General features: G+C 39.3%; 1 protein-coding gene across 2 annotated transcripts in view; it reads left to right on the plus strand.

Moving 5' to 3' along the window:
* The window catches only part of PIGF (phosphatidylinositol glycan anchor biosynthesis class F), a 242,991-nt gene that overhangs the window by 27,056 nt on the left and 203,919 nt on the right, over positions 1-12,016 (plus strand). For both annotated transcript variants that reach the window (XM_044059819.1, XM_044059745.1), the window contains exon 3: positions 7,525-7,616. In XM_044059819.1, coding sequence (XP_043915754.1) covers positions 7,525-7,616 — 92 coding nt within the window. The remainder of the gene's footprint in view (positions 1-7,524; positions 7,617-12,016) is intronic.

Consider the following 12,016-nt stretch of genomic DNA (forward strand, 5'->3'; position numbering starts at 1 on the left):
AAGATTTTATTAGCATGCAAAAGAATTCAAGCCAGGTTTGTCCTCCAAACTCTGGGTCTCATGGCAGCAGCGATCATACTTGTCCCTCTAGCTCATTTTCACATGAGGGTTCTCCAGTGGCTTCTTTTCACCCAATGGTCCTTCCAGCAGCTTCCCATGTCTTACATGATTATGATCACACAAACATGCAAGAAGCACTTTGCATGGTGGATGGTCTCCACATCAGTGTTCCACGGCAGACCATTTGTACTCCCCCCTCCAGTTGCTACGGTGACCACGGACGTCTCCCTGATCGGGTGGGGGGGCATTATCAGGGCAGAACAGTCCAAGGCACCTGGCAACCTCACGAGTACCATCTGCATATAAACGTCTTGGAGATGAGGGCCGTGCTATTAGCGTTGCAAGCTCTTCAGGACTCTCTTCCTACCGGGACCATCGCAATTCAAACGGACAATATGTCAGCAGTGTGGTACATCAACAAGCAGGGCGGAACCAGGTCCTACCCACTATGTCGAGAAGCACTCAGACTCTGGCAGTGGGCGATCTCTTCCCAATGGTTTCTGATCGCAACGCACATCCCTGGGAGGTCCAGAGTCATAGCAGACAGGCTGAGCAGAGCAATTCTCATGCCTCACGAGTGGTCTCTGAATCAGGTGGTTGCGGACCAAATCTTCCGCAAATGGGGCCAACCTTGCTGCGACCTTTTTACAACTCCCTTCAACAGCAAGTGCAACAATTTCTTCTCTCTCCTTCCACTTCCCGGACATTCCCCAGGAGACGCTCTAGTCCACGATTGGCCTCAGGGACTTCTTTATGCTTTCCCTCCTTTTCTGCTAATCCCGAAGCTAATACAGAAAGCTAATGTATTGGGCTGCAAAATGATCCTCATTGCTCCTTACTGGCCTTGACAAATATTGTTCCCGTTCCTGCATCGCCATCTTCTCGAGCAGCCTTGGATTCTGAACCTATTCCTGACCTTCTGATTCATCAATCGGGTGGGCTGCACCAGTCCCTACGATCTCTCCAGCTCACTGCTTGGTTGCTCCACTTCCAACTTTAGCCAGGCTTCCAGATATCTCCCCCTCTGTGCGTGAAGTCATTTTGTCATCGCACAAGTCTACGACTAGAAAAACTTACGCTAGTAAGTGGAAACGTTTTTCTTCCTGGGCAGAGGCTAAGAGTATAGACCCCTTTTCAGCCCCTGTACACCACATTTTGGAATTTCTTGCAGAACTCTTCCATTCTGGGTCCGCTTCCGCTACGATTAGAGTTCAGTTAGCTGCAATTTCAAATTTTCACATTGGCCTGTCAGAAAACAATATCATGTCTCATAAGCTATGTAAAGCCTTTCTCAAAGGGACCACTCTGCTCAGGCCCCCAGTGAGAGATCCTCTACCACCGTGGGATCTAAATTTGATTGTAGCTTCTCTAATTTTGCCCCCTTTCGAACCTGCAGCTTCTTGTTCCATGAAGTTCTTATCTTGGAAAACCCTTTTTCTGGTAGCTATTACTTCAGCCAGAAGAGTTTCGGAACTTCAGGCTCTTTCTATCCATCCTCCGTACCTCGTGTTCCACAAAGACAGGGTTGCTCTCGGGACTAATCCTTCCTTCTTAAGGTCTCTTCAGAGAATAACTTAAATCAGTCTATAGACCTCCCAGTGTTTTTTCCTAACCACTCCAACAGGGCAGAATATAAGTTGCATCAGTTAGATGTTCACAGGCAACTACGCTTTTGTTTGCATAGAACTAAGGACATTAGAAAATCGGACCAACTTTTCCTGTCTTATGCTGTGGGTAAACAAGGTTTTCCGGTCTCCAACGTAACCTTATCCAGATGGTTGACTTCTATCATCACATTTATATATCAACTGAGGAATAAAGAATTGCCAGTCAAACCAAAAGGTCACTCCACCAGAGCTTTAGCCACTTTGGTGGCCTTTCAGGCTAGGTTGCCTATGGAATCTATTTGTGCAGCGGCTACATGGGGCAACCCGCATACTTTCATTTCGCATTACAAGTTGGATGTGATTTCTAGGAGCAGAGCTGATTTTGGTTCCACTCTTCTGAAGAGTCTGTTCCAATGAGCTACCCAGGACTTTAGGTGCTAGGGACGCTGTCCCAACCTGCAAGAATGAAGGCGAGATAGACAACTTAACATAAAGAAGTTATGTACCTACCATAACATTCCATGTTAGTTGTCTTCTTCTCGCCTTCTTTCTTGCATCCCACCCTCCATCCCCCTATCCTAGTGGACCGAGAAGAGTTCCTCTGGACTTTTTCACTGGCTGAGTCTTCTCCGGCTATTCCTTTCTGACTAGTAGTCTCTCCAGTAGGATTTATGCATTCTAGGATAGGATTCCTTTCTTATTATGTCTGCAGTTAGTCTTACCAAATGAGATCTGGGTATCTAGTGCCATCCATCTTGGGATATAGGGGGCCTTGAGCCAGTAAGCAGCTCTCGAGCTTTTGAAGATGGCCGAGTCGGAGCCGAGGATCGGCTCCGAACCCAACCAGCAAGAAAGAAGGCGAGAAGAAGACAACTAACATGGAACGTTATGGTAGGTACATAACTTCTTTTTTTTGCTCAAAGCTAAATGTTGTGTAAAAATGTTAATGCCTGTAGCCCAACATTAGGTACTGCATCTGGGCCCTGGGTTTTCTGTTTAGGAGCTTTTCTTCATTCCATCTCAGTTTCTCTGTTAATTCATCCTATTCCATATCCAATATATTAGAATGTCTTGGTGTTTGTTTTAATTCTCTTTGAGGAAACCTTACTTAAGGTGTACCCATTTCTTTTTTGTTTGTGATGTTTCTATTCCTTTTTCTTTGTTTCCCAATTCTCCATAAAGCCTTTCTTGGTCATTAATGAAGTGCTTTTGTGTACTTTTACTTTTGTCTGTATAACTTCTGAGTTTTGCTACATCTATCTTTCTAAGACTTTTTTTAATCTGTCCTTTTTTCTGCAGTCCCATAACAGTGATGTTAGTTGCTTTACAGTTTTCTCTATTCCGTGCTTCCATGGTGGAATTCTACTTGTTCCCTTTCTTTCAACATTGTCCTCCATAATCACTGAGCCATGGAATATGTCTGCATCTTTTAGTTCCAAAAGGCCAGTTCTGGATCCCAGACGACTATACCTCCTCAGGCTCAAGCTTTCAGATAGTCACTGTGTTAAGGCATTCCCCTATATTATCTAAGGAGATTTTAATTGATTTTTTGGTGGCTTTAAGGTGTTTATATGCACATAAAAGAGCAAACTCACTCAAGACATTTCTGTCATTTTTTATTAAGTGTTTGTCTAGTTAATTTTAGGTCCATGCCAGTTAGACTCAGTTAATCATTCCAAAGTCTATTGCATTGTTTGTTTTTGCCCTACACTCAGAGGAAATCCATTATCACTTACCTAGAGGACTGACTCTAGCTGACATTCTGCCTCAGACACTGAGATCTGTAAATATTCCAGTCACTGGGAGTAATATATTCACCAGCACAAAGTCACAACTGTACACAACTCATGTTTGGGGGGGGGGTTCCTAAATCCAGGGATATGCTAGACATCTACTCCTCTCCAGTAAGCAGGAACTCTTGTGCTTGAGGTAATACTGAGTTGTATATTACTACTGATTCTCATCAAGCAATTCCTCAGATTACACAAGTGCAGCAGTTTTTGGTGACACAGTGAGCCAGGAGATGGACTTGCTAGACTACCCAGTCAGAATTTACAAGGTGTATGAATGGTATTGGTTGTACCTACTGAACCTAATCCATAAGGAAATAGTTTCTAGATCTCTAGATCCTTATCCAGATGAAGTGTTCCTTTAAGATACATCAACACTGGGTTGGGATACTCCCCTAGGATCTCCTTCAGTAAAAGGACTTTGGTCCCATGAGAACTCAAGTTCCACTCCAGAGAACTGAAAGTGAGGAGGATTCAGTTAGTTCTTCAAGCACTGCAGTTGTGGTTGCTGAAGATGAGCATCTGATCTGACAGTGATATTAATTTGGTGCAATAAAAAACAGGAGGAAACCTGTTGTTAACCACATTACAAAGAAATTATGAGATTCTGAGTATGGGGCAATACTTGGCATTTTCTTGTTACCGTTTGATATCTCAGGGAAGCCGAGTTGCTTGGCAGATCAGTTAAACTTGCAATTCCTAGGTCACCACATATGGTCTGTCAGTTATAAAGTAGTTTGTCCTCTGCTTTTCACCTGTGGAGCAGTCCAGTTTTCAATCTCTTTTCATCCATTTCCAATTTGAAGTATAGCCAGTTCTTTTTTGTTTATTCCACAAAGGGTCATCCAGCAAAAATATGTTACTTATACAGATGAGTTCTACTCCATTTCTTGTTAAATCTAACCACAACTTGGTGACATTTACTAATTCTGAGTTTAATGACTTTAGACAAACAAAGCTACTAACAGTGTTTTGACAGCTCCTTCACCTAGAGATCTCATTTACACCTTTTCTTCTCCAGTTCTCATTCCAAAATTGCAGTCCAAGAAGAGCAGGACAGTGCAACCCTCATTTTGATAACTGCACTTTGGACTGGACAGTCTTTGATCCTGATCCTAAGGAAATATTCCTTCAGACCATTCATCTTACACATTTGTCCAGTCTTCTATTTTCTGAATATTTGGGGGTATAAAGTACCCATTTGTACATTACCTACATTCATCTGTTTGACTCCTTCCACTTCCCTTATGACTACAGCATCTTTATTGACAAATAGGTCAGTGTTAGTAATGAAAGCTTATCTAAAGTTGTCAACATAGAAAACCTAATAAATGGAGAGGTTCATTGACTTGGAGAGGTGCCAAAGGCTTTTACCACTTCTTTCCTCCTTTTTCAGTAGTCTTGTGGCCTTAATTATTTATGCATTAAGTAAAGATAATTTTATTTCAATTGCTGACTGTTTTGAAGGTAAATTAGGAACTTCCTTAATTTCCTCAAAATCCCTAAAAGTATGTAAAGCATTTGTGAAAGGGTAGTTTCGTATTACATTCACCACTGCCTCAACATGAGTGTGTCAACATCAGCATACACAGGAGCCAAATAACAATTCAGTAGATTTTGGAAAGTACCATACTGAGAGCAACTTTCATCCCTCTAGTGATAATACAGACCTTTGTCTTTCTGGCAGACACTTCCTAGCTTTGATGGAGGTTTCTGGATAGTAGTTGGCACTAAATTTATTTGCAGGTTAATTTGCCATGTGTATGGGGTCAGATTGTCTTTCCATTTTGGATTAGTTCAGTACATTGGGTTTTTTTTGATGTAGTTAAGAAGGATTTACAATTATCTTTGACATTTTCTTTGTGTTTAGCTGTAATTTCCCTAATGACCGTCTAGCTCCTTGCTGATATTTTTGATAGACTTTGTTATGTGTGGATTTAGATTTGTTGTAGGACTTGGTAAGGCTTTTTTTTTCTTCATTTCATTAAAGAGCTTATTTATATTTAATGGACTTTATATTAGTACTGTTCTTAAATTTTCCAGTGCATTTGGTTCTACTGGGGACTGCTAACCTCTGTACACTCTTTTAGATGGGTATAAATCTCCCTTGCATAAGCGACTGCAGAAGCTACAGAGGAACTGGTGCTATTGCAAGTGAATATGAGAGCTGATATGAGAGCTGATCTTAGAGTTTTAGTAGCTTTATCTGTTTGAAGTCCTGAAATTCAGAATTGTCCACTATTAGCATGTTAAAGGCTTCAATGGAAAAGATCACTGATTTATGATGTGGTTTAACCAGAGATGGAGATATAATTAAAGTAATAAATGAGGAAGTGATGCTGGTAGGGATGTGGACTAGTATATTTCAACCCCTCATTGTCCGTTTTACTATTGTTTAACGGAATTATGATTTGTTAGGACACAAAATCTTTGGGCATACCTAACTTTTGAGGTATAGGTTAACCAGCTTATTTATGGATAGTTGAAATCAACCCATAGTAAAGCTGTTTTTCATTATGGGTATTTCATTGAGTTCTTTTAAAAATCTCTTTGGGATGGCTGGGGACATGGAAAGAGTCAAATAGGCTGTAGCTTGATGATTAATAATGTTTATAGTAAGTTGGATTTCAAAAAAATCACTATTGTTGGTCTCTGCGGATCTGTCTAGAGGCGATCTAGTTCTTGCCAAATATGGAAACTGCCTCACAGTTACTATTTGGTCTGAATGCATGATGGCTACTAAGCCAAGTCATTGAGGGAGTGTTTTCCTTGCAATGAAACCAAATGTCAATTATGGGACAGTCATGAAAGTGTTAAAGTTGTAGGAGGGCCTACAGAACAGATATGTGGTATTGAGATGAGGAACCTTGATATAGTCAGGATTGGAGTTTGCCTTTTTATCCACTATGTTGGGATGTGCATTGGTTAGACTTTGTTTAAAAAGGGCACTGTGGGGGCAACAAGGGCTTTACCTAGGTAGGGGAAAATGTTGAATGAGAGGTCTCCATTCCTTGTGAGACAAGTTTTCCTCTCTATTTTGTCCCAGGATGGCACATACTGGGCATCTGTTATATTAGGGGCTCATTCCTGTCTGTCCTGCAGCCACTGCATTCAAAGTCCAGATAAGGAGATTATGCATTTTCATCATAACATTGCGTCTGACAGGTTATGTTGTGGTTGCAAGTCACATTCCTGCCTCAATCATCCTTTTTGCATTAGTTTATTGCCTGCACTAGGCCTTAACTGCCATTTGTCTAGGGGAGGTGCTTGCTACTGCAGGTTTCAAGAATGGGAAAGTGCTTGCAAATAGACGTACAACAGACATAAAAGCAAGATGAAGGCTGACATCAAGGTCTCATCCAACCATTACCCCTCCTATACTGCTGTTTTTTCCGTAGATGTATTATGTTTTCATGCAGTGTGTTTGGTGTAATGCTTCCTTTTCTTTCCATGTTTGTTTAATATAGAAATCTGTGTAGGCATAGTTTGTCATAACAGTTCCATTCAGAGTTTATCTGAATTTTTTTCTTCTTCTTCTTCTTGGTTTTCTCAAGTGTTTTACTGACATGCTAGGAAAGAAGCATTTTCATTAAAAGGAACTGCTGCCTGCTTTTGTTTTCTAGCCATTGGAGTAGGGAGAGTATTAGGACAGTACACACATGTAAGGACTACAAAGTGGCAGACATCTCTTTGCTGCAAGTTCTTGTGTAAGAACTCGTGCAGATCTACAATTTCCCCAGGACTAACTTGTATCATGTCCCTGATATGAATTACAGTGCTTAAGCTGTAATAGCAGAGTTAAGTGCAGAATACAGAATGAACTAGAATGTTTAGTCCTAGAATGGAAGTTAAGAAAAGCCATGTGAGTACACTAGTGAAAAAAATGAGGAGAGCTAACAAATGATGGGTAATAAAAGCATGTTAGTGTACGTATGTAGGTGTGGTAACAGAACTATGTATGTCCATGTGCAGCTGTCGTACAATTGTACATCTTTGTATCTGCATCAAGATTAAATGCAATGCTTCGTCTAACACATGCAGTTTTTTTTTTCCTCCTTTTTCTTTAGGTTTCCAAAATCATTCAGTCTGGATTGTACTACTTGATTTCCTGTGTCATGTTTCATGCAATTTTTTGTCTCTATGGAGCTCCACTACTAGAGTAAGTATCAGCTCATGTTTTTATGTGCACCTTTTTCTGTGTATTAATGGTGTTAGTGTTGGTATAGCAGGATGGTAACAAATCCTCCGAGTTTGAACCCTTTTCTGAGGTATAGCTCCAAAGGCACCATAAAAGATGGCCTCAGTTTGGCTGAAGCTCATCATAAATGCTAAAATAATGATGTAGAACTATAGCCCATATTTATTTTTATTCCAACAGTTTATATAGCTGTTAATGATGGTTGTATATCATAGTTTTACTATTTTGCATTAGAATCATGCTTTTGGAAATCAGTTTTCTATGTAATGAAATCTGTATGAAACTGAGAACAGCAGTAACACATGGAAACTGTATAATATCCATGGTATATCTGCTTGCTTGATAGTTTGGCAACATACAGCAGTATATACAGCTGCACGTGCATGTACATAATAACAAGACGAAACAAATCATAGCACAAAGGGCATGGTATTTCATTAGTTGCTGAAGATATATTTCAAAGGGTCTATGTTAAGTCATCAAACACTTAAAAAAGCGAACGATGATTTATTGAACCCATGTAAGAGAAAGCTTACAATCTTGAATGCTTAGAACAGGGTTTTTTTTCCCCAAGGGAAAAAAAATCGCTGTTCCACAAGAAAAAAACAAACAAAAAAAAACATTGCATAAAGTGGGGGGCTTCGCCCCCACACCCCCGATGTGGGGGGCTGTACCCCCCACCACTTAAATATACCAACTCCGAGATCGCACTACCAGTCACAAAAACGGCAAAGTAATGGAAGCGGCCAAGCAATTTCTTTCCCAGGTTAAGAATTTGCATATATGCCGTTTTGCTATTTTGCCTTTTCGTGCTTTCAAGTTCGAGCTAGACGCATTCGAAAGAATGCATCTTCGATCATTTAATAGGGAACCCGTTTCAAATATTTTTTTACTTAAGTGGTTGTTTTATTAGTCTTAAAAACTTGCATAACTTTGATTTTATTAGAACTGTGCCACTTACCGGAAAGCGGCTAACCCGTTTCAAATATTTTTTGGCTTAAGTGGTTGCTTTATTAGTCTTAAAAACTTGCATAACTTTGATTTTTATTAGAGCTGTGCCACTTACCGGAAAGCGGCTAAAGAGCAACTAGCTTATTTTGCACATAGTGACATTTCAAAAAGTAAGTTAGACTCCTTGACCTTGAGTAGTACATTAGTACCTTGATTTGGACGTTGCCAGATTTTGACCATGGAACACTTTACCAAGGGCAGTGGTTTAGTTTACATCAAAAAAAGGCCTCTCTTGTATATTAGTGTGTAAATGTAAGGTATATTTGGAAATAAATATTCAGAGGAACTGTCATGTAGAGCGTACCTCACCTTTCCGATGAATGAGTTGGGGGCATAGAATCTTAAAATCGGGGTTATTTAATTAGCATAATATATGCATATTTAAATTTGTTTATTACTTCAAACAATAGTTACCAAAACAGGAGGACAAAATCTGATCAGGGTGGGATAGATTTTTAATGTCTATCTTATAAACTTAGATTGCAAGAATAACAGGTTTTGCAGTACCATTCATTTTCTGAAGGATATGAAGTTTGAAACTCAAATATTTCTCATTATTTAGTGACTCCAGACTTCAGTAAATTGGAAGAAATGTTTTATAAGTAGTACACTAACTAAAATTCTGAATAGTTTGCATGCTATAGTCCTTACTCAACATGTTCTCAACTTCAACATAAGAATCTGGGAAAAAGCAAAAAAATTATGGGGGGACAGTTTTTTAATTCTACTTTTATAAATTTAGTTGCTAGAACAACATTTTTTTAAGAATATAAAATCTGACTCTCCAATATCTCTCATTTAGTGAAAGCAAATCTCAGTTTGCCAGAAAGCCACAAATTTTGTGAAGAGCACCAACTGTGTGAAAAAGAGGTGGACATTTCCACAAAATACTGGGTAGTTGGAGAGATGCTGTAATTGTTCATTTATTTGTTGCCTGGTAAGTCCTATTCAGGGGCAAGTTGGGAGTACTGCCTTTGAAAATAACTTCCTCAGAGACGCAGTAAGTAAATGAGGGTGAAAGGAATCAAAGTAACCCTTTTGGGGGGGGAATAACAGCTGAAATCCTTTATTCCCCTGTGTATTAACAGTGATTGTCCAATAAGAATAAAGGCATAAGGCAAAATCGGGAACCTTTGCTTCAAGTAGCCAGAAGTGGAACTGTACAGTATGAGAGGAAGGAAGGTCATTCTGCAAAAAAAAGAAAAAAAAAAAAGCACATAGTTTCCTCTTCTCTTCAGAGTGTGTGTGTTTGTTTGTGTGTGTGTTTGTTTGTGTGTGTGTTTGTTTGTGTGTGTGTGTTTGTTTGTGTGTGTGTTTGTGTGTGTGTGTGTGTGTGTGTGTGTGTGTGTGTGTTTGTGCGTCTTCTCTGCATCACAGGAGAAAAAAAAGAGGAAATAATCCAGTCTTCTGAAGTTCCTCCCAAACATAACAACCTAAGACCAACTGCAAATGATGGTCCCACTTCCAGGCTACTGTCTCCTCTATAGCAGACCCTAGTTCAGTGATCAGTTGATGCCTGTTCCCTCTAGCACAGAATTCACCACAGTCACTCTTCCACTGTACCTACCCCAGGCTTTGGCACCCCAGTCTTGAAAACTTTAACAGGTCAGTCCGTGCTCTGCTTCAAATAAAGAATAGCTAGTTCTTCATCCTGCTCCACTTAATATGTAGACTAAGCAGACCTAATAGAAGACAGCATGTATATTGGGCCCACTGCAGCATGTTAAGCAGATAAGAGAAGGGGGAAAGGAGGAAGAAACCAGTTGGTAACATGCAAATTAGCTGCAGTAAAGACACATTTTGATTGACTGAGATTTCTGTATCCAGAACAGAGGTTGCTGTATTTCAGATACTGGATTTACAAGCATCCAAATTGGGTGGTTGGGACTGTTGTTAAGTTTAGCTCTTACAATAGGTGCTCTGAGGCAGTTTGGGACACTTGAGAAGTATGAGTGGGCATAATAGCTTTCTGTCATAATAGGCTACTCTGTCCATTTTGTCTTAGGATGTAAATGGCCTTACAGGTGTAGCCAGAAAGCAGAGAGAATCAAATTATATAAAGAAAGGTAGTGTGCAAATAGCATTGTTACAGGAGACTACTTTGGATACAATTGACTATGACTTAGACAAAAGATGGATTTCAGGGTGGATATTCAGCAAATAACAGGGGCAAAGGAACAGAGAGTAATATTGATTGCTGGAAGGGCTCCAATAATGATGAGCGGGGGGTGGGGGGGGACTAATATATTAGTGGTAGTAAGGTATTTCTGCAGTGAGAGGAGGGATGCATTTATATTTGACCTAAAAGTGATATTATGGAGCTTTAGAGAATTTGGGAAGAAATTATAAGCTTTCAGAATGGAATATTATTTTCAAGTGGAGAATGAACTTGATTTGCAGTAGTGAAGATGAATTGGGGGACCTCTAATGTAAAATATAAAAGAAGGTAAATTTCTTTAAGACTTGTATGAGAATGAGTTCAGTAGTAACTTGGGCAGAATTTACATATTCCAAAGGTACAGTAACTGGGCTAGATTGGATAGAAATTATATTTTACAGGAGCATGTGTATTTAATTAGCTATAACACACATTCAGTAATTATCTTAGTTTTGGTGCATTATCTGAAATAAAGATGCAGAGTAATAAAGGTAAAATGAGACACTGTCATATTTAGAAGAGAGAAATTTCAGGAATGGATAGTGAAAATGGTTTGAGAATTATTAGGCAAGATAGAAGTTCCTTCCGAACGTATGACTAGAGAGTGGAAAATGAAAATGGAGTTTAAAACCAGAGTAGAAATAAAAGAAAAAGAGAGCTGAAGAAGTAATGGGAATTATTTAGAGCTGTTGACAGAAAACGTATTATAGAATAAGATGATACTCTCAAAACAAAAAGAGGAGCAACTGCAGTGTGCTAAAGGGAAAATAAGGAACTATAAGGGCACAAAAGCTTTTACCTTAACGGCTTAGACAACAGAAATTAGAAAAGTTTGTTACCAAACCTAGGAAGCCTATGACAAGAAATCTAACCAGAGATCTTATAGATGTACGATATGTATTTTAGAAATGTATGAAAATTAGTATAAAGCAGAAGAATGTTGAAAGCAAGAAAAAGCACAAATGGAAATATTAATGGAAGACTTATTTATGCCAAGGTTATATCCATGATTTGGAGTTTTGAAGAAATATTAGAACATTTAACTTCTGAAAGGGTTGAAGTTTTATGGGAGGAATAAATGACAATATTATGACAGTGGGTGTATCTGAATATGATTGTTTGTGGTAAATATCAAGTAGTGGGATATTAGAAAACAAAAGGTTAACTTCTGGAAAGGGTTGAAGTTTACTGG

This window comes from Protopterus annectens, chromosome 1.part0, assembly GCF_019279795.1.
Source record: "Protopterus annectens isolate FY-2018-M chromosome 1.part0, PAN1.0, whole genome shotgun sequence".
In the NCBI taxonomy this organism is placed as follows: Eukaryota; Metazoa; Chordata; order Ceratodontiformes; family Protopteridae; genus Protopterus; species Protopterus annectens.